General features: G+C 39.3%; 1 protein-coding gene across 1 annotated transcript in view; it reads right to left on the minus strand.

Annotated features, from left to right (window-relative positions):
* The window catches only part of ITGAV (integrin subunit alpha V), a 46,167-nt gene that overhangs the window by 19,155 nt on the left and 3,570 nt on the right, over positions 1-23,442 (minus strand). The window contains exons 2-15 of the mRNA XM_042040531.1: positions 22,695-22,822; positions 10,481-10,572; positions 9,859-9,973; positions 8,563-8,624; positions 6,991-7,036; positions 5,341-5,466; positions 4,593-4,637; positions 4,377-4,420; positions 4,223-4,279; positions 3,772-3,824; positions 3,173-3,375; positions 876-1,067; positions 718-763; positions 45-146 (exon numbers count right to left, since the gene is read on the minus strand). Coding sequence (XP_041896465.1) covers positions 45-146; positions 718-763; positions 876-1,067; positions 3,173-3,375; positions 3,772-3,824; positions 4,223-4,279; positions 4,377-4,420; positions 4,593-4,637; positions 5,341-5,466; positions 6,991-7,036; positions 8,563-8,624; positions 9,859-9,973; positions 10,481-10,572; positions 22,695-22,822 — 1,311 coding nt within the window. The remainder of the gene's footprint in view (positions 1-44; positions 147-717; positions 764-875; positions 1,068-3,172; positions 3,376-3,771; positions 3,825-4,222; positions 4,280-4,376; positions 4,421-4,592; positions 4,638-5,340; positions 5,467-6,990; positions 7,037-8,562; positions 8,625-9,858; positions 9,974-10,480; positions 10,573-22,694; positions 22,823-23,442) is intronic.

Consider the following 23,442-nt stretch of genomic DNA (forward strand, 5'->3'; position numbering starts at 1 on the left):
AAGAAGTCCCTCCCCTCAAAGGAAAACATAGATACACTGCTTACCAAGAAACTTTTACATCTCCCAGTGAACATGCTTTGTTTTCTGGGTTTAGAATGGTTGGATTAACTTCCAGGGCAGCATTTACTCTAATAACTGGTCTAGCCCTGCAAAGAAAACATCTTCTTGAAGAGCACTCAACACCATGTTAGACAATGCCCCCCCCCCACATCAAATTGTGCAATATACAAAAACACATGATATTTAGTGAAACCACAAGAAAAACAAATAACCATTGACTAGATGAGGGAAAAGTGGGAAGCTTTTCTGTGCCCTTTCATTTCCATCAGCCAAAACATGGACAACTGTGTAAAGAGGAAGTCTTCTCTACTTATAGCACAGACAATATATTCTCTCAAAATAAGCAAGTTGGGATGAGACTATGGGGATTGCAGTGTAATAGCTGGCAGCTGTTGTGTCAGTATCTAGAAAGCTGTCACTCAGAAAGCCTTGAAGAGAGCTTATTTATGTTTTCTCCTAACTACATATTATTAAGGAAGACGCATTTTAGACAGCAGATAGGTTTACTCAGTGAAAAAAGCAGTATAGTGGTTTTTCACCTCCAGAGGTTTGGAAGGTGAAGTCGCAGATTTTCAGACTTCCCTGATCCTGCTTTCTTTTGTAGCTCCAGAACTCCACCGAGCTTTCACTCAGGTACAAGCACAGAGGAACCCTTACCTGTACAGAACAGCTGTGTCAACACCAAAGGCTCCAACAATCAAGTCTAGGAAGAAATGAGACATATTACACATTACAATTTGCTTTTTAAAATATGCTGTTCCTCAGAGGTGGGACTGCTATTAAGTTATTGTAAAGTGCCCTTTCGAGCAGAGGACCTGGATATCCATTTTTGTCCACATCTGTGGCTCCTTTCAGTGAGTACCCAAAGCTGGGGGGCATAGTGTGAGCAGCCCACTGCCCTTCCAGGATCTGGGATGGGACGGCATTCAAACCACTTGCTCCTCCATTGTAGATATACACAAGTCCTCTCTTGTCCTCTCCACCATATGGTGCCGCAACTGCAATATCTGAAAACCAAAAGAAGAATCATAAACATCTCCAGACACAAACTAGAACATATCTGTGCTTACATCAATCAGTAATTTCTGATATTACAGTTTCAATGTGTGTCAGTAGGGAGGAAATGCAACCAGCTTTTAAAATGCTCATAAACATTTGGTTTTTCATTGCTCTTTTTGTTTGTTCCTTTTTTTTTTGTTATTATTGGATGCCGTTTTTTCTAGAAAGTATTAGATGTTTAACAAGAACATGTCATAGACTTTTACGGGGAGAGGAAGGAAAGAAATAGTTCTACAAACACTTCTGCGCTTTAGTGACTGACTTGCAGTAAAATCCTATGGATTTGGGATGCTTTTGAGATTATTAAAACAACCAGAGTTAGTTACTATTGGCACCAAACCACAAAACTAAGTGGGACTCTTCCCATTTCATTTACATGCTCATGTTCCTCCAAAGGGTGGGACATGTTAATAATTATGGAAAATTTAAATCATCCTAAACCAATGGTAAATATTAAATTCCAATCTGTCCCAGTCATGGCTTGGCAGCATGCTTTATGGAGAACTTCCAATTAGTGCAGTTATTCTTTCTCTTAAAGCTTAATAAATTTAGAAGTATTCACTGTTAATGATTAATAAATGGTAATAAATGAAATGCTAATTAGACTATCTGTAAGGACAGCTCTGGAAGTGTACATATGGTCTAATTTCAACTTTTCCACAGTCAGTGCAGGGACCAAACATGAAACACTACTTGGAATAATTACATTTCTCCTTCCTCTTTTCTGAAATTTGAGAAAGCTTGATGAAAAGAATAAGGACTCAAAAGTTTACTGGTTTGTATTTTTGACTCCTATTTACAAACTTCATGAAGACAGTAAAAATTCCTATCTTGCACCATACTGTGATGGAAAGTATTTTAATTAACACTCCCAAAATGAGGCAGAGCAATATAACCCAAACCAGACTAAATAACAGCAAAGCAATTAAAAGGAACACAGCTTTTGCTATGACTTTCTTGCCTACAGATGTAAGTATGGTGGAATCAAAACATTTTTGGGATGATTTCTTCAGGTGACCAGAGTTTTGGCTATCAGCTGTCCAATGTCTTCTGTAAATAATTGCAGCGATATCACATCTTCACACTGATTGTACATCCTGTTAGCAACTAAAAAGGTCCCCTCCAATTCCAACTACACTATGACTTTATGACTTCATCAAAAATAAATTAGGGCTACCTGAGAATTTGAAGTAACCACCTATTGTAATTTTTTATCTTACAGAAAATACTTAGCTTGCAAGCAGAATGGAAAAAATGAGCATTTTTGGTGGAACTCAAACTCCCACTCCTCTTTAGGCAACACTGGAGTATGACAGGCAGAACAACGTATTCTCCCTACGATTCCTGTAAGTCTCCATCCCATCACTACATGATTCTTGCCTGCTTCATTCCTCTTCATTCCTATCAGAAAGTAACAAGAAGCTTGGGCAAGGGGTTTGAGAGTCCTCAGCTCCAGCTGTGTCAGACTCAAATTTCTCTTCCAATTACTCACTCAAGACACTCAGCTCTTGGAACATCTGGCTGTAGCTGCTACACAGTATTTCCACCAAACTCTTCCATTTTGAATAATAATAATAAAAAAAATCTGCACTTTTCTCAGGAAAATCTTTTTTATATGAACATTTTTAACCAGCAAGATGAAATAAAACCTTCTTTTCTGTCATCATTTTGTTTCTAGAGAGGAAAATAATCTTTAAACAATGGAAAGAGGAAAATTATATTGAAGATGTCCTAACAGGTCCCAGTGAAGAATCAGGTACTTTACTGAAGTTTCTATTGTGGCCATGACTTAGAAAGCAACCAAGTGGTCATTGTAAGAGCTAAAGCAGTCCATGCTGTCGTTTCAATGGTATAGTCTCTGCTCGATGCATCCATGGAACTCCTGTTAGCATTCCTGGGAGTAGCATACAAGCATCGAAGGGAGTCTAGACCTCAGTGTCCCACACTCAGTCACAGCTACAGCGCCGAGTGTTTGTGTGCAGAATCCACATTCACTGTGCTGGCTGGGTTTCCCCTACAATCAGGAGATCCTGATCAAGAAACATTACCCTACCGTTGAAGCCGTCCTGATCCAGATCCCCCAGGGGTGCGATAGAGCTGCCAAATCTCGCAAAGATCTCAAAACCATTCAGCTTTGCCATCTGAAACCCTCCGGAGGCTCGCTGAAGGCAGATGGATACCTGGCCAACCTCCTGAAGCTTCCCATCTGAACTTCGATCCATAAAAAGAGGGGCTCCAATAAACAGATCTGTGTAACTGGACCAAAGAAGGACAGAGCTTCTTCAGTAGCCGAATGAAAATTCATTCTCTTCAGCACCCGTTAACTCAGCACTGAAGTCAACACTCAGATGAAAGTTAACTATCTTTAAATTCAACCGAAGGCAAATATTTATTGACAAAGTAAGCACAAATATACCAAAATGTAATGGACTTAAAGCATGTGATACACAACAGGTGTATTTATGCAGATAAATACAAAAACAAATTTTAAAATGTTAAAACAAATGTGGAGTGTTAGCAAGACAGTCGTTAAGCCAGCAATGAAGGCAGAAATCTAGACTGTGGGAAAGACCTTTTAATAAAAGCTAATCTTTTTCTTTCCAGAAACAATTTGGGTGGCATTGGTGAGAAGAGGGAGAAGAGAACACTTACTTGTCCCCATCAATATCTGTGGCAGCCACTGAATACCCAAAATAGGCAGCCATCTGGAAAACAAAATTCAAACCAAACCTGCATTGCACTGATACAAACATAAACAAGTTTACACCAATCTGTACACAAAATACATCAGGGAGATGATAATATATGCCACAAATTTTTTTGTTCCTTACATTTTTGTTTCTCTTCCTTACTCTGTTAGAGAGAAAACTCATCAGTTACTTTTCCCATGTCCCCTTTCATGATCCAGTCTCTTTCCCAGTTCTCAAAATAGGGACCATTTCCTTTATTGAAATAAGATTAGAATTCCTTCAGACTTCACGAAATTTTGCTTTGCCAATCAAGCCAGTAACATAGAGACTATTATATTATCTAGTACCCCAAATACTGACACAACATAGGAAAGGCCTCCTGGTCACCCATCACACTCAGCAAAGCCACGCACCTGCTCTCCAGTGAAGTTGTACATGGAAGACATGTTTTTCCCATTGTAAATGGACACCTGCACATGAAGAAATACACATTACAGCATACCAGCAATAGCCACCTTTTTTTATTTATTGTAAATAAATATGCTTCAAATGCTTCAAATTTTTTACCATGCCCAGAGTTCTTGCTGCTCGTGGGACTCCTGATACAAAGTCTGAAACATAAAGCAAGACACAGATAGGAAGTCAGGTCCCAAAGCACAGTGACTTTGCTGAACAGAGCAGCTCACTCCTAGCACTTGATACATTTCCTTGTGCACTGTACAATTTATTTGAAAGACCTACCCAGCCTATTAACATGATTTTCTTACTGAAGCAAGGGCTTACCTTCGATGCCATCACCATTGAAGTCTCCAACGGCCACTGAATAACCTGCAGAGACAAGATGAGGCTTTCAAAACCTTATTAAACCTTTCATCTCTCTTTACACTTTTTACAGGTATCTCTGTGCACAGTCCTCGTCTCTTCATCTTAAAATGCACTGGTATAAATATTGCCTCGAAGCAGCTTAGACTGTCAAGAGCTCCATGAGTGACTGTAATTCATCAGTGTCCAGGAATTTGAGATTAGAAGATGAAAATTTTTAAATTATCATCCTGGGAATTGTCCTGGTATATCCTTGCTTTTCTCCTGAGCCTGGTTAGATGAAGCAAAATGATCATTTCCCACTCTTCATTGTTTTTCTTTCAAAACATAATTCTTTAACATTTTAATTTTGTTTTGGTAGGTTATTTAGAAACAGCTGCTTTTAAATAACAAACAAAACAAACAACAACCACCTATGTGACTAACCTCTCATATAAAAACCATACCTTTGCCATTCCCATATTCAGCCTGAATCACAGAGCACAAAAATCATGGAAACACTTCCATTTATTTTGTCGTCAGGTACTTTTTAAGTCAAGCCTATGGCAAAGTAACTACAATTCCATCATACATTAATTACTGCATTTTCAGGTATGTCACTCTCTTGTTATCTGTTAAATGCTGAATTAATAGTTGTGTGATTTAGACATAAGTATCAATAGTGCCAGGGAGTTTTCCAGGTAGAGGATTCTCATTTCCCACCACATACCCAAGTAGCTGTCATCGAAAGCAGCACTGGCAGGTCTGGTTGCTAACTGGCCATCATACTTTGTACTGTAGACTTTGGAGTCATACTTAGCCACGATCTCGGTCACTCGATCAGAAATGAGCTGGCCTAAAGAGAGAGAAAACAGCTTAAAACCACAAACAGAACATGTGAACTCATTCACCAAAGTGGCTCATTTACAGAATGCTGCCCTTGAAAGCAGTGGCTCTTCCACAACACCAACCGGAAAGGAGCCAACTGCAGCTGCGCCAGGAAGGACACAAGTGAAAATACGGATCCCACTTCAGCAAAAATGTGGGCACATACTGAATCAAAGGCACACAAGGAGTTCTCACTGAAAATAGAGCCCAATCCTACATTAATGCAAGACTTAAAAGGCAGTGCTGAGTTATCATATGCTTATGGCTGTGCAGAACTGAGCCCTTTGGACTCTCCTTGCCCAAATACCACAACACAAGAGCCTGTTTTGGCAGACAAGAAGCCATTAAAATGAACACAATTGAGATGAGCACAGTGTATTGCCACATTCTCCATTCTGACTTCATCAGCCGCTAGGTGGTGACTCCATTACATTATTTTCTTGGCGTTTAAATGAAAACTTGAATCACCAAAAAACCCCATTCAGAATAGCACTTACTTCACATACATATTCATACATATATGAAGTGTAGGGAAAACTCCTCCTCCAGCATCTCAGGATGTGGAATAACAGTCTAGGATGAAAAATCTAGCTTTTAGAAGTATACTACTGTCTTCTAATCAGAGCCAAGTGGGCTTTTTTGGTAGGAGTAGAAGAGGATAAGGTTGTTTTGGCAGATGAAGTGTCACTTTTGCCAAAAAGCAATAAAATGAATACAGGAACCTAATTTATATGATATTGTATCTGCAGCTGAGCTTCAATCATTCCATTCTGTTCGTAATTTAAAACAGGACTGGAACAAGCCTACTGTGCTGCTGCACCTACACGTAGGCTGGTGTGATGCAGAAAATCTATTAATAAATGTTGGTAGTTACATTAAAATCCAGGCAGCAGAGTTTGGCAGCTGTGTCCTGGTTACAGCAGCACCTCCCTTTGAACAGAGAGCTGCAGGTAAAGGCTGAATAATCCTGCAAACAAACACCAACTGAATCCCACAGGAGCAAAGCGTACAGGTAATGCCAGGCAGAGGTAAAATGTGCCCCACGGCACAAACCAATCAATACAAATGCAAAACATCTTTGTCGTCAGAGGAAAATTACGGAATTCTCTCTAGAGGGGATATTTCTCACTGAAAATGCACACTTTGTACGTGTGTCAAATTACACAACATGTAGATTGCGAAACAAAAGATCCTAAAGGAAACTTAGCCCGCTGATGAAAACAAATGCCACATTCCAGGGAAAATGCCTTTAAAATGATCATGGAATTATTTAAAATACAAAGGACATTTATACTATTATTACTTCAACCTTTATCTGTGGTTGCCTTGATTATTCAGGAGATATTCTTGAGGACAAAGGAACATTTCTTTCAGTTTTCTTACTGACAAAGACTCTGACAGCAGTTGGAAGAGTGTGGATAAAAATGACTAAGAGGATAAAGAGAAAAATCATAAAAGCCAACTTCTCTGTGACGTAAATGATATATCTCACCTTGCCAGTAAAAACTTCCAGGCCCTCCAAGCAGCACCCTGTCTCCCTTGGAAGGGGAAAAAAAAGGAAGACAGAAAGAAAAATTAAAAACACATGAAGCACATCTAAAGCCAGACAATATGTCCTATGTTTATGGGAAGAAATCTTCATTGTTTACATCACTGCAGCTCCACTGACCACCATACATTTTCCTTTTTGAAGGAGCGATTAATTAGAATTGCATCTTGTAAAATACTAACCAATGGTCTTCAGTGACTATTTCGCCCATTTAAAATTCTAGGCAGAATTCTGTTTTTATTGTAACAGACCCTTCTTCCTACATAAATGTATGGCAACAGGAATACAGTTGGGAGAAAACTTAAAGACTGTTACATCATGTTTTTAGGTCAGTACACAAAACTAATGTAATCTTCTGCTTTAGAAAAGCTTAATTCAGAATAACTGTGATGTAATTCTCCCACTCCATATTTCTTGGCACAACTGCAATTCACAAACCATTTTATGAAACTTTAACCACATTAGCTATCCCAGGGTTGGGAATTTGCTCTGTAAGTATTGAATTAGGCCATAGGCTTTGCTGCATAATTAAGCCACTTATTCAGGTTTTAATCCTAAAAACTCATATATTCACCACTCAGAAAAATCTAGGTCAGACATTTGGAGATACACCCTGGCTTGCCCACTCTAAAGTTTTGGATTAGAGCCTGAAGTTGGTTTTAACAGGGCCTGGAGTCTGCACAGTGACCCTGAGGGTGTGTGCAAAATAACCCAAACATTCACAGTCCTATCCTGCACTTGGCAGTTTCCTCTGGAGGAAAACCAAGAGCTTTGGGCAAAGAGTGACGGGATATGACCTCATCCTGAGATGTGAGGAACCCAAAAAAAGTGCCACATCGCAAGTAGGGCTTGCGTGGTCTTAACATGTCCTGACTCTGCTCAGCAATTTCACGGTACAATATAAAACAATATAGTACATTCTCAGATCTGTGCACAGTTCTGTTGTGCTTGGATTTCAAAAGTAACTGTGAATTTAAAGAAGAAAAAGAACTAGAACAGGCAAGGAGAACACAAAAGTAGAAGAAACATAAGACGGCAAAAAACCCCTGTACTTCTGCTAGCTGATGAGAAAACCAAACACGATTCACAAGCGCATTGTTTACCAGTTCCCTGAGTTATTATTCCTCAAGAAGTAACACTAGCTATGCACCAATCCCATGTCTCAAAAATCCTGACTATTACAGCTGATTTCACTTGAGGACCAGCTGCAGCAGAGGGGTATGGCAGGAAGCTGGGAAAGCAGATTATTTGTTCAGGATGTGGTTCCTACAAGAGGTGAAAGTGTGCTGCTGTGAAGAGATAGGGAGAAACAGGTTTATAACAGCTCTTTGAGTGGTTTCAAGTTATTTTTTGGTTTATTTATAAATTTTGTTTGTTTGTGGGTTTGCTCTCCCCCCCAAGGAACAGTAACATTTAGTTTCATAATAGCTGTGCTTCTAAGTGGTCTGTATCAGGAGCATTTGTGAACTTGCAGCTGTCTGCTGACCCATAGGAAATGACAAAAAAATCACATACCTTTGTAAAGTCAATGCTAAATCCACCTTGACAAAATCCCTGTCCATCTGCATCGATAGTTGCTACCAAAGAAAAAAAGGATAAAAAAAAAGAGGAGAAAAATAAGTAAATAAAGTCTTATCAGTACTTGATCAGTTGATTCTGTGGATGCTTTTGAATGCACTGCTAAACTGGAACCTTGGAATACTTTTCTCCTTAATCAGTATTTTCTCTTTATCAACACCTCGCAACCAAATGTTGTAACAACTTTAGGGCTGGCCTAATAGACATGTAACATTAGCACGTGTTCTAGCCTAGCACAGTCAAAGCAAACAGCAACGCCATATTCCTTTGTATTTAATCTTCAAAAGTCTTGGGGAAAATAGATTTGCAATTTCTGTTCAGGAAATAATGTATCTGGAAAAGAGAGATTAAGTTTTTGTTTTGGTATGGAATAGAAAGCTGAATTGGCTTAACACAAAAAGAGCGTATCTGGCTGAAAAAAATACTTCCATACTGAGACTCATCCCAGCAAGAATTGTTATGGCTGAATCAATTTTAGGATCATACAGCTTCAGAGTAGAAATGCTGAGGCCTCCTTAGCTGAAAGTGACTACTTAACTAGCATGATTTAGTTTAATATTTGCTTATTAACTTCTTGTTATGCTGGACCACACTGGACATATTTTATTCCTGCTGTTCACAAATGATTTTCAGCAAATAAAAAGTCAATCCTAGCTTCAACATTAAAGTTTTAGGTTATAACCCTCTGAATAATCTATCAGCCCAACTAGAGGAAATGAACACAAAGCATTTGGAAAATAAGACTCCAAATGTTCAACAGTTAATATAATTTAAACAATGCATCACTACACATGTACATGCACAGGGAGATCAGAACTTATTTTTGCAAAGCCTTTTCTTCTAAAATGAGCTTGTACTTTAAAGTACTCTAATAACAATAAAATACTTGAGATTCATAAAAATTCTAGAGCTGGTCTTTGAAAAAGCACTTGCTACATAATTTTGCTTGAGTGATTACTCAAGCAAAATTGGTCCCTTCAACAACAGAAGTCCTCAAGTCCAGTGATACTTGGACCTAAGATTTTCCTCTGGCCTACAGCAGAGAAAACAAGGTCTGCATTGTGAACCTCAACTGCAGAAGAATTCAGATGTCTGGATCTAGATTAGGTTTTGTTCTAATTGCTATACAGGGAAGGGGGAAATAGGTGTAAAACATCCTGCTCCAAAATGTACATAAAATGTAACATAAGAGGAATTCCAAAGAGAAAAGCAATGTAAGTGCTCAATACTTACTTGACCTGCAGGGAGCATATTCCACAAATTTTGACCCAGCAAGCAGATAACAAGTTCCTACAGGCTCTCTCTCTTGTTTTGTTTCAGTTCTCCAGTGATACAATGGGGCACAGGCCTAGGGGAAGAACACACAGCAGTGAGGAAACAAACTCCTCTTCAAAATGTTGGTGGGTATTAAATAATAAAATGAAATTCCAATTTTCTACAGAAAAGCAACAAAAAAACCTGGCAGATGTATCATGTGTTATTAGAGGAGATTTATTCTATCAGCACCAGGGCAGAATTACCATCAGTTTGTATTTTATAAATAGCTAATTTATATCAAGAATTTTAGAAATAATATTTTCTTAAAGCAACAGCTGTAAAGTGTTCATCAAGAATTTATAATTTATATTCTAACTTCATCAAACTAATTTTACTACTTTCCTTAAAACTAGAAAAAAATGCTCCTACCTTTGTTTATAAAAAGTTAAGCAAAGCCTAGCTAAGAAATTCTGAAGAAAAGACAATTCATGCTGATTAGTGGCATTTTGTTTAAATTCTAAGTTATCTGGATCTCTTCTCATTTTCTCCCACTGCAGTATCTCAGTACTGATGCACCTGAAGGGCATCAAAGACCTACCAGAATTTTATCATTTTGGGATCTCACAGAGGCTCCAAACCACTGATGAGACTTAAATTCCAGCGGATCATTAGGAGCAAAGTCTCTGTTACCTACAAAGAAAATAAAATAGAAGCATAATTTCACAGGAACCTGTACAGTAGAAATGAAATAAAACCCACCTAAGCCTTTAGTTTTGACGCATACAGAGAAAACCAGAAAACAGTAACATTGGAGAATATCACCCTTTGATGGAAACAGGCTTTAAAAAGTATTTATTATTACTTTTTTATATCAAGGGCCAAAAGCAGCTATTTTTGCACACAGAGCTGATTAGTTGTAAGAGCACTAAGTTCATAGCATGTTTGACAGACACACAGTAAATACCTCATAGTTGAGATATTTGACTTCCAAGCAGATTACAGCACTGCTCAAGAACCAGTGCCAAAGCCCTGTTAGGACTAATGCTTCTAGAAGAAATATTGCCTCGATTAAATCATGTGAGCTTTGGCTAGAATCAGGAATGAGATCCTTCTCCTATTCTACCCAGTGATAACATCTCTATTCTGAATGTCACTGCAATGCACAAAGAAGGCAATTTGCAAGATTAAAAGCTATAGGGAAAGAGAGCAAGTAATAGATGGAATAATTTGCACTGGTGTCTGTTCCCTGATGCTGGCTGGTAGAAAAAACAAGTGGTATTTCTGCAGGTGTGAATATTAAAAGTCATAGAATTATTCGGTGTTTCTTGCGTACTTTCATTGGCAAAAAGAGGGAAACTTTGCCAGCATAATGAGAAAATTGATGTAAAATTTTGAAAAATGTATATTTTCTAAAAGTTCCCTAAATGGCTGGTTTATATAGCCTAAAGCTACAGAAATCAATGAGGCAACAGACACACATCACTTCCAGAGTGCCAGGGGGGATCCCCAAACCCAACCCCGCTATGAATCAGAGACCTGTGACCACTTGAACCAGAACTTCCTTGCTTGTTTTACACCTTGTAAAGAATGTTTTGTCTGCAGAGATTGTGTTATTTCCTTTAGGAAAGTCCCATGAAAAAGACAAAAGAGATTTTAATCTGCTGAGTCAGCCAAAACAAGCAAGTATCTGGACTATTTTTGCTGTCAGATTAGAACTACACAGAAACCAATGCCAAGCACATTGCAACACAGAGAACTATTGTGGTTTTTTCTAATGTCATCAAAGGCGATTAAAATCCCACCTCCTTCTGTCACCTCCTCTCCATCTCTTACTGGACTGGTGCTAAAGACATGGATGGCCTGATGATCAGCACATCTGCACAGATTTATGTACATTGAACCTTTCTACTCTCACCCTTGCACAGGCTAAAATGTAGTTTGGAGACCTGCACGTCACCTTTTAATGGTACAGAAAAACAAAACCAGATCAAGATGCTTTCCAAATAGGGAGCTGTCTTTGGCACACACAGAAATCCCTGTTTTATCACCATTTTTTCTGTTCCTTGCCTTTAACTATGAAAATCCACCCACAGGCAGTTTTGCTCAAAGGCATGACTGGGTTAGTTTCAGATGAAGCTGCCACCCAAAGGGGCAGCAGTTCCCATTTGCTCCTGTCCACATGTTCATTCCTGCTGCCCGTGTCTCTCTTGGCACTACTCCCCTGGTCACATGGTCACAACATGAACCACCTAAGAATGAACCCTCCTAAAAATGTACTCAGTAGGATGACGTTCCAACCCAGCTGTCTCCATGGGGAGGGGAGTAGTGCTAACCCGCTGGGGAGAAGACAGCAAGACAAGGCTGGGAACTATATCCTTTTTGGCACCAACAGGGATTTAAAAGTGGTTAATTCGTCTTGTAACCGCACCCAGGGTTACTTAGCCTGGAAAGACAGATTCGGCTTCTGCTCTCTACTTGTCCAGTTACTTTTGAATACAAAGAAATGTCTCTGCTCTACTTGCCAAACACAGTTTTAAACAATGTAAAACTTGGGAATAGTTACAGAGTGGCATTTTATACTTTTCTCTACTGTTGGATACTTATAACACAATATATATCTATGACAAAAATGAAAGGTGGTATGGCAGTTCTGTAGTGTAAAGCAGAATCCTATTGTCCTAGATACCATAAAGGTGTCTAGGATGCAAACTTCCCATTTAAATTTAAAACAACAGGCGGGAAGTAGAAGGAAAGGTGGTGTTGCAAGAGCGAATAAGAAGCCATTCTGCATTACCAACAACCTGATTTTATCTCAGCTGTTAAGGAAATTAGCTGCTTCAAGTCGGAGCTGAAGGCATCAGTTGAGGCAGCATGAATCAGTAATAAGAATAAAAAATACAATAAAAAGACAACCAAGTACTGGTTACTGGTGCCACCTGCCCACGGTCTATGTTGACTGCACTGGAGAAGAGGGGAGCCAGCAGAACAACTGGCACAGGCTGCCAAAACAGCTCCTCTCTGCCTTTTCCCTGTGCACTCTCAAGCTGCCAAGAAGGATCAGTGTCCAGGACAGCATCTTCCTTAGTGTTTAGGGGACAAAAATATTTTTCTACAGTATTAAAAAGCCCTGATTCAGCTCTAAGTTGGGGATAATATTAGAAATGTCCAGGCTTTCAGATACAACCAGAAGCTGGCATATAAAAAACCCCAAATCTCCAAACAGGAAAGCAAACGAACATGACCACAAAGATAATTACTTGCCAAATGTAGTTCATGTGCCAGATGTCATGACTTCAGAAGCCAGCATCATAATTTCTGAAGGCCTGAACAACAAATGAAGAATTCTTACAAAACCCCACCACCCCAGAGAAAAATGTGTTCCATTAGGCAATTTGGCAAAATGGATTTTATTTATTTATAGCACACCGCTATTATAAAAATATATTGCAAGCATCTCAGTCAAATTGCCCTGTGTCAGTGCAGACACATAGGAAACCAAGACGTGCTACAAGACTAAGATGTCTTAGGTTGAGTTTCTCTCGTACTCAAAGCATCTTTAGGTTCTGTAAAGTTAAGTGGGGGTGTCTCAGGCAGAGGGCCTTGAGTACAGCTTGAAACTGGCTGCAACACTGGAAAGTGCATGAGGACAGAAGATCTAGATCAAGTAGAAAATATGTACATTGGAAACACTGACAGATGTCTTGGGTAAAAAATTGGTACAGGGAAAATCTGATGTTAACTCTCCATTACAGAAAAAAAGTAACCTTTTCTTACCTACACTCACTCAAAATTCTCCCCAGGAAAACCAGCGCAAATAGATAATAAGCCTTTCTCTCAGGTCCAAAGAGAAACTAATTTTATGAGGAAATCTGGAAAACACCCATTCAACAAAAATCCCCGTACTTTAAACAAGAAACCGTTTGAGTTTTTCTTCATGACTGGGAAAACAAACATTAAAACACTTAAATGTGAGCCCTCACTGAAGCAGTTTTAACCACAGTTAAATGTTGATCTATACCATAAAGTAGATGTGTCATGGGAAGGTACAGGACTAACTTCAGCATTTCTGTGTTTTATTACAAGAGCCCTGACTTGATTATTATTTTATCTTGGTGTAATTTTTAGTGGTAGTTATATATATACTAAACTAAAAAAAAAAAGAACAAGCCTTCCCCCACACCCTCTAGAAAACACTACCTACCTTAAATGAACCAAACTGTATTGCAGGTAAGATTTAAACATCCAGGGATTTATAAATCCAGACCAATGCTTTGATGTATTACAATCAGCCTTAGTGCTATAAGGGTTCTTGTAGCCTTAATGCATTTCTTATAGCCTTTTCTTGTATTTCTAAACTTTCAGAGTATCCCAAAAATACCTTACACATGTCTTTAAGCCAATGATGTACATTTTAATCATAAAATCACAGAATGGTTTGGGTTTGAAGAGACCTTAAACATCATCTTATTCCAACCTCTCTGCCATGGGCAAGGACACCTTTCACTCGACCAGATTGCTCAGAGCAACATCCAACCTTGCCTTGAAGAAGCCTTTAAAAAGGCATTCAAACAAATACATTTCGGTGGGACAAACTATATTCTGACTAGATTTATTCAAGAAAACATTCAGAGTATTTATACAATGCTATTTGTCAGACTAAAATGCAACTCCTACAGGGACTTGTACTTGATGGGTCATTAATTCCAGGATTATGTCATTTGACCATGGGGTATTATTTCCTATGGTAAACGCAGCTTATGCCCTGGTCTTTCCTTTGCTCTGAATTTAGTGGGCATCACACAATGATTTTACATAATTCTTTCAATAGGGGAAGAAGGGCCAACAGGTCAAGTCAATACAGCTGTGTCTCACAAGGTACTTTCCAGGTGGAGTGATGGGGTAGTTAGGGCAAGAACAGAATTAAAAAAAAAAAAAAAAAAAAAAATTGGTGCATTGCTGGTGGACCAATGGAACATTGTCTCTTTACTGCATTCCATAGGAGTTAAATTTATAAATGAAAATTAATGTGGAGATGCTGGGTAGAAATTGCAGAGAAAAAAAAGAAATCCATCTTCTAAATACAATAAAAAGATCAAAAGTTTTTTCAGTGATGGATTTCTTTTAACTATCAGCTTTGGATAGTTGGCACCTTCTTTTCCCAAGGTAAATGTTATCAGTTACAGAAACAATGGAGTTACTATGAAATGCCTGCTGTTGAGTAAGTGGATCCAGTTGCAACTTGCAGCTCGCTTGTTTTTATGGTGTTGAGCAAACTGAACTAAAACATTTTCCCCAATCTTCAGCTAGACTTAACAGAGATAATCGTCAGTCAAGAGGCACAGAACTGATGAAACTTGATTCAGTGTCGCCATACTAAGAATACTTAAGGAGTTGTAAAACGTAAATAGACACCCAATTCACAGATCTCTCGTTAAAATAAACCTCTTTGTAACTATGGCAATTCAAAGTAAATGAACTTGCCTCTGCTAGGTAAAAGGAAACTATGCAGCTAGCCAAAAGAAAGACAAAGCTATAAAACATGCAAGAGCCCTCTTTTCGTAATAGGAGAACTCTATGCAGTGTAAAGTATCTTTCATCTCTCATTACATCCAAACTCTGAGCGCTTTCAACCTCAGTTGACACAGCAGGAGCAAGTGAACACAAGCTTATCTTCACTTGAAACTCCCCATGCTGGGAGGCAGCTGATGCTTTAGCAACCTTGGTTTAGCCACAGTGTTTTGCAATGACTCAGGGAGACGGGAATACAGACCTTCCCACTACTCCCCTTCCCTCTTCTGAGGTATGAATCCCGCGTTTTTCCCCGGGCGGTGCTGGAACAAAAGCATCTCTTCCCTTGCCTAATATAAGTAAGCTGCCTTTTTTTCTCCAACTCGTCATACCCCTGAGATCCAGCCACACACAGACAGAGCCAACAGTATTCATGCAGGAGTCCACCTAAGCCCGAAAGCATGAGCATTCCTCTGCTGTCAGCTCTAACAACATGCAGAGATTTTATACATCCTGCCACTCTCTTCTGCCTTCAGACCAGCACCCAGACCCCAAGGCGTGCTGCAGTTATCCAGCATAAGGATTAGTATAACAACCAAACTTCAGGGGGACTGAGGTAATGAGAGATTTAGCCAGATAAAAATCAATCCATTTCACTCCCAATCAATGAATGGTCTTCACAAGACTTATTGCTTTATTGTTGACTAAATCGATGGCCTTTGAGATTGAAATTCCCCTGTAGATTCCATGGTAATACCAATAAAGCAATCAGCCAAAAATAAAGCAGTACTTTGTTAAAGCAAGCTATTTTCAAAGAATACCGACCTATCCCACACTTCCTTATTTCATAAGCGGAAATGATGGAGTTTTGAACAATTGACTGTTTTGCACAAATGACCAAAATCTCCAGAAAACTCATGGCACCCACTCCAGTCATAACTTCAACATCAGCGGATCTTACCCTGTGCAACACTACAGCTCAAAGCTGCCCAAGGCAGTTAAAACACCCACTTCAAGCTAAATAGGTCACAGATAGATCCAGCCATGCCAAACTGGTGGTTTAGGCTTCCAAACAAAGCCTCCTATTGTCTAGAATCACCCACTTGGGGGACAGAAAAAAACCAAATCTGCAAACATAAGGAGGAATCAGGAGAATTCTTTACAAGGGTAATTTCTTTTCAAAAGCCTCCTTCTCCTCTTTTAGCACAAATCAAAATATCCAGTTTTCAAAGAATTGCATCCAAAACCATTTAAGAACAAACAGTTTCTCTAAATTACTTTGTTGCATCAACACATGGGAAGGGAGAAGAGGAGGGACAGTACAACTGTCAGTGATAAAACTCAGAGGCCATACTGAGTTCTTTTCCCAAAGCAGTAAAAACACACCACCAAAGCTGAAAATGCTTGAGACGCTCCTAGTTTCTAGTATTCAACAGCTTCTGTAAGTCTCCCCAGTCTTGAATTTTGAGATCTGCTACAGAGAATAAAAGCAGTAGGGAAAGCTTTCCCCAAGAGAAGGAATAACCACTCAGCTGTGCATCCCTGGTTTACCACAGGTCTCAGAAAAGCAAAACAATCCATTGTCTGAACAAGCAAATCTTCCCGAGCTAAACATGAAATCTGCTCAAGAAATCTGTAATTCATTAGCATAGAAGTTCAAATTGGTTTTATGAGCATATTTTCCTTTGCAACAGTTCGTAGAGCTGTCTGCATTTCATCAGATGATTCTAAATGCAGCAGCTCTTAAGGCAGTCTCAGGACTGCACTTTCTGGTGCTGACATGAAGAGCTACAGTTTCAAGCATCTCATACTGCTGCAGATACATCTCTCAATTAAAGTTTTCTTTAAAAAACCAGCAGGTAATAAAATCACTTGGTTACACTTTTATGAAAAGCCATAGCCACATGAGGAAATGCTATTTTTACCAGCCCACTTCCCACTATTCTTGACTGATGACAAGCTAGGACCCCAATAAGAAAAGTAAAATAATATAAATAATTATGAAGATTGTTTCCTTTTGGAAAACAAGCACATAGGAAACTTTTGATTCATATTAATTTGCCACATGCATAGCCTGATTAACTCCAACTGGTTACATGGGTCTCTACGTAATTTTTTTTTGTTGTTGGAATGAAAACTCACAGTGATCCTCTAAAATTCCGTGGCCAAATAATGGAGGGATTTATCTAGATGTCAGACAATTAGCTAAGTGTATTAACCCTGCCATTCCACATATGCCTAACTGTAAAACACATAAGTAAAAACAAAGATGATGTGTTGATTCTCCTAAAAAGCACATTTGGTCACCCCTCTGCTCACTGGTTTTGTTCTCTGTCTCACCAAAATTTTGATCCTCCTGTTGCACAAAAAAAAGACATGTTTAATTCTATACAGAAAAAATGGACAACTACACAAAATAAATTTAACTTGGGAAACACCCTTTAACTTTTCAAGAATCTTTTTCCAGAGGAAGATTATGGAAACACTGTTGGCAGTATCTGGTACTATCCATGAAAGCTTTGCTGCGCCAGTCTGTGAAGGCTGTGGAAATGAAAAAAGAAGAGGGAGACTGGTATGTCTTCAAAACAAATGACTTTGGACCTTGGTCTCAGAACTGATCAGAAGCAGAAAATGGGCTGCAGTATTAAGTGCATTCCCTTCACGGTTTAGCCACAAGAAATATGTTTTTCCTGGAAAAAGCTGCTAAGCAGCTGGCAGAAGCAGCCAAGTGTTAAGCTTTCTAAGAGAGGAACCATGTCTCTGGTCAGTCTGGTAGAAAGGGCTCAGCCAGGTGCAAAAGCAGTTTTTCTACCATTTGCTTTCCTAGATACTTCCTTCTTCACAAAATTCAGACCATTCCCCTATTTCTATGGATTAAAACAAAAAATAAACTAAATTTTCAGTCACAAAATTATCCAGTGTGAAGAACAGATAAGAATGAATGAAGATAAATATTTACCAACCTTGAACTACAACCTGTGATTTTTGATAATTTGAATGTGCAATGTAAAACATCTTGCAAAGGGAAGGATTTATTAAAATTGCTTGTGCTTAGGATAATTTTGAAGAATATGCTACCTTGAGAATATAAATTTCCCTTCAGTGCTTGTCCTGAAAAAATAGGGCCTCCTACACATTCTGAAAGTCTGAAAGTTAACTGGGACAGAGGGGAAAAATTCCAAGTATTTTACATAACAATTTAATTGAAATTGTGGTAATGCTGTGTCACTTGTAGAAAGAAGTCAACATATGGAAGAAAACCAATAGCAGAAATTTTAGTTTTGTGGCAGAGGCATGTTCACTGCTGAATTAACAAGGTAAACAGGAATAGGGTAAAAAAAGTGTTTACATCAGACTTGTTTCTATCTAGACTTGGAGGACAACCTGTTAAAATAACAGCAGCACTGCTTCATATTTCAGTTTTGCAACAGAGGTATGCAGCTGAGGAAGCCTGCTCTGGTGCTTGGGTCCTTCTTAACTTTCACCTTTATGTGCTCCTAAGCACAGAAGCCAGCCTGAAACACTTGCCTGATGACATTAGAAAACCTTTTAAAAAAAGGTATTCAATGTCTATCCCCGTGACACAAGCACATGCAGCACAGCTATGTGCACCCCTGAACTTCAGGGCAGATTCTACCACACATCTGCTATGCCATTTTCACATAGCCATAACTATGTTAAATCAGAGCCAACCGATGTCACTGCTAAAAGGCTGAGAAGCCCCACAGCGAAGTAAGTATCTTTGCATTTGGGAAGTGTTAATGTGCCACATAAACATTTTGCCTTCCAAAGCCACCATATATACCAGAATGTCAAAAGCAATTAGTATAATGTGCACAGAAACATGCAGACACACATGGACAGAATATTCTCCAGTGTATTTTTAGTGAGTATAACCACTGTGCTGAAGGATCCAGGACAAGGGGAGATTCCCTCTCACAAATTCTCCCTGCCCATGGCAGGGGGTTGGAACTAGATCATCTTTAAGGTCCCTTTCAACCCAAACCATTCTGTGATTCCATGAAACATATTGCTGTTTTAAATGAGAAAATATGCTGTGTAGGAACAGTGAAAATATTGCTCTTTTAGCCAGAGATTTAAAAGTTATAATATATGCTTTTGTTTGATTTTGTTTTTTATGTTACAGGCTGATGGGAAGGGCATGAGAAAGAGGGAAATACATGTAATTTCAGCATGAGAGCTACATAAATGACATTGCACTTTGGACTCCTACTGCCCAGCTCCCATCCTGCAAGAGCTGAGTGGTCATCCACAGGAAGGAATAAACAAAGTAGTAAATTCTGTAGTACAGGAACTATCAGCTTAATGACTTATCGCTTTCCTCCAGGGCAGCTGGGGTGAGGATAAGTGCAAGCAAGCAATGCTGCTGTAACATCAGGGCTGGAACAACTCTTCCAAAGATTATCCTCCAGCAGCTGGTACCTTCCCTCCTGGGCTATGGAAGAGCTGTGGCATTTGATCACATAAATGACCATGCTGCTGTGGAAATATGATGCTAAAGCCAAAAGCAAGATCTAGAAAATAAAACCCAGCTGTGACCAGCCACTGAGCTCAGTGTGGCCTTTGTACAGATGGGGAAGAGAAATGGACCCATAAAGCTGAGGAAAAACTTAACTAAAAACCAAGGAACGTTTAAAAACAAATAGTCCTAAATAACAGTAATAGAACAATATATAGAGAAAAAAACCTTGGTTGCTGGACCTCTGTAAAACCCTATTCTCATATTTATTTGTGATACAAGACAAGGGGACAAACACAACCCCACACAATCAGAACAAGATTTGCTCTTTCCTCCATTCCCTTGCCACATTCCCAGCACAGGAACACAGCCTCTACCCTGCCGTCACTCACTGCTTGGCCTACTCTGGCATTCCAGCTGTGCTACCTGGCAGAAGGGAGCAGGAGCAGGAATGGGGTCATGACTCCTGCTAATCATGGGGCATCCAACTCCATATATGGAGTTTGGCATCAACAGGCAAACAGAGGAAAGCCACGAGTACAAGTGTTGTCAACATTTTCACAGGTCAGATTTCTCACTGGCTGTAAGCAATTAGAAAATAACTCTGAAGAAACACATCTAAGTAATGATGCAGAACTTTTTTCCAGTGAATCTGGGAGGGAATAAAAAATCTGCCTTGTATCACAGGGCTAAGCAATACCTCTGGAGTTACAAATGGTATTGCACAAATGTTAAGCAGTGATGGATGAGCCTGGATTCCTGCAGAGGAATCAGTCATCAGTCCTGCAGAGGATTTAGTCATCTACAAAAGCCCCTTCGCATCAGCACCACAAGTTAGTGGTCAGATCTTCCACTTCCCGTTTCTTCAAAGTGGGTCACGAGTCTTCCCTAAGCCCTGTTCCCTTACAAGGCAGGGGCAGGCAGGAGCCGGGGCTAACAGTGCTGGCAGTGACTTTGTCATCAGAACATAGGGAATCGAGCATTGTACTATGCACAAAGAAAAAGACATTTTCTTTTTTGTCTCAGGGCATTTATTATTTTATCAAGCTGAAGTACAATGCCCCTTTTCACCAGGAGAATAATTGACAAATGCATTATTCCCCCATTCATTGCCTCAAAGCTGGAATGAGTTAAAGCATGCCTGAAAGAAATCCTCTTAAGCCGTTATGACCTGCTATTTTTACTGTTAAATTTCAACCGATTAACATGCCTGTTCCTTAAAGCCAAATGATGAGCAAAACACTCTTTGCTTGCCCAGGAGCACATACCTTAAGCACAGACACACAGCAAAGCAGAGTGGCCTCTCTCTATCAACTCTACCTGGCACATGGAAAAGCCTACTGCAAATGTTCATGGTATAAACTGATAAATGCACTGCAATTCCCATTAGAAGATGTGTCTAGAACCTATCCGTGTGGCTCATCTTTCACCACCAGAAGTTGTTTGGCTACAATATTAATGATGACTATTTACTAGGGACATTGAGATTCTTTCTTAAAAATACCCAAACTAACAAAAAGTACGCTTGTATTCTAGTAAACAATAAGCCCAGAGAACAACAACAAAAAGAAAGATAGCTATAATCTATTTTTGCTGTCTTAACACCAATGCAGATAAGAATGTCAGATGTTGCAACTTATTATAGATTTTTAGTAATCTGGCAGATATGGTCCTATAGAATGATATGAGACAATGATAAATTGAGTGAAGGAATGATAATGGCTTGGGGCTTGTGTGTGCCATTACTTTTACTTTTTTTTTTACTTACTTTTTTACATTACTTACTTTTTTTTTTTTTTTTTTTGCTATGGAACTGTAACATAGTGGTTTTCACAAAAAGATACGAAGATTTCAGAAATCTGAACACCAACAATGTTTTGTAGCATACCTTGACAATGCTTCTCCACTGTACTGCACACAATTTAAAAAGGCTGCATCAGTCTAACAACCTTTAGGCTGCCAAGTCAAAATACTGGCAGAGACAAGAATGAGTTATAGCCAACCAGACCTTCAAGGTGCAGGTGTTTCCTCTACCCTACCACATGGGTCTTGCTAATCCCCTCCCATGACATGGAGAGGTTTTTCCATTGGCCTGAAACACACTGTGGAAAACAGGATTCAACACGGAGTGGCTGGAGCAGAAAAACACATGCAGTGCATTCTCATGACCTGCCACAGTCTGTGGAAATCACTGCGTGCACCAGAGCATGAAGAGTGACTGAAATATTTCATGTCCACATTGCTGCTGCTCGGCTCTTCTGTGCGTCAGAAATGGGTAGGGAATGGCTATGACCTGAGGCACCTGAGTGCTGCTATCACAGAAGTCACAAACAATATGAAGCTACATCTAAGGGGAAAAATTTACAAAAAGACATTTTTCCAGAGTTTTTAGTTCGTATTCCTGGTTTCAGCTGAAACTTCTGGGTTATTTCTGCCTATACCACTTTTGTTGATAATGAAAAGTATCTGTCCTCATATGTCACGTTCTTAAAAGGAAGAAAACCCCTCAGGGTTCATTGGGAATTAGGTTGCCAAATGTTTTAGGACTGCTGGAAAGTACAGAGGAGAAATATAAATAGGTTAAAACACAAGAAGAAGAATGTTTGCTCACTCAGGCTTCCAGCACATACCAGGGACAACAGAATTCTAAAAGAGAGGAGAGGAAAAGGAAAGCACAAGCAAGCCTTGACTAGTTGCCAGTCAAAAGCAGCCGCATTCACACTGACCACGCAAAAATCCCACAGGGACCTGAATCCCTTCTGCTTCCCCACAGCAGCATTAGAGCAGAGACATCCCATCTCCCCCACAGTGACCCACACATTACCTGTGGCATCAAATATAATGGGCTGGCAGTTTCTGTTTGAGCTCCAGTCACATTTCAGCACCTGCCCTCCTTCTACAATGTTGTGTTGGGTAGTGTTTGCTTTTGGAGCTCCCACCAGAAGAAATGTCCTGCAGGAAAAAAAAGAAACAAAACAAAGGTTTCAACACTTAAGGCACAGATGTTATAACTTAATGACATCTGAAGAGTTAATAAAGCAAAAGTCTTGCCCATTCTAATCTAAATCTGACTAGAACTACTCACAGTTACAGAGAAATTCACATGAGGTTCTCTTCTCTGCATGCAAAAGCAGGCAAAAAACACCCCCATTTACCAAAAAGGAGAGATAAAAGAAGATATGATAAAATTAAAGTATCCAGGCCTACTTATGATTATATTTTAAATGAGATAAAAATATTTTATACTTTCTTTTTTTCCTTTCAAGAATATGTAAATATACAGCAGAACAGGAAATTGTTTACTTCTGTAATTTACGAAAGCCATCAACTGGCATAATTTCTGGTTAATTTTGTGCATGAGGGGAATTCAAGGAAGTCAGTCAAAAATGGAAACAATGTATAAACAAAGCAGGAGTGCGCTCTGAGCTCAGCATGTCCTGAACGTGATGAGTCAGCCCTGCCTGAGCAAGTGCTCTTGTAAAAACACTCTCGAAGTGCCGAGCGACTCTCAGCCACAGATCTGCATGTTAATGAATCGTTACCCGAATTCACTGCACAGTCATCATTTTCTT

Source organism: Corvus kubaryi, unplaced genomic scaffold (assembly GCF_017639235.1).
Source record: "Corvus kubaryi isolate FWS band 111438036 unplaced genomic scaffold, C.kubaryi_AGA036_p1.0 37396, whole genome shotgun sequence".
NCBI lineage: Eukaryota > Metazoa > Chordata > Aves > Passeriformes > Corvidae > Corvus > Corvus kubaryi.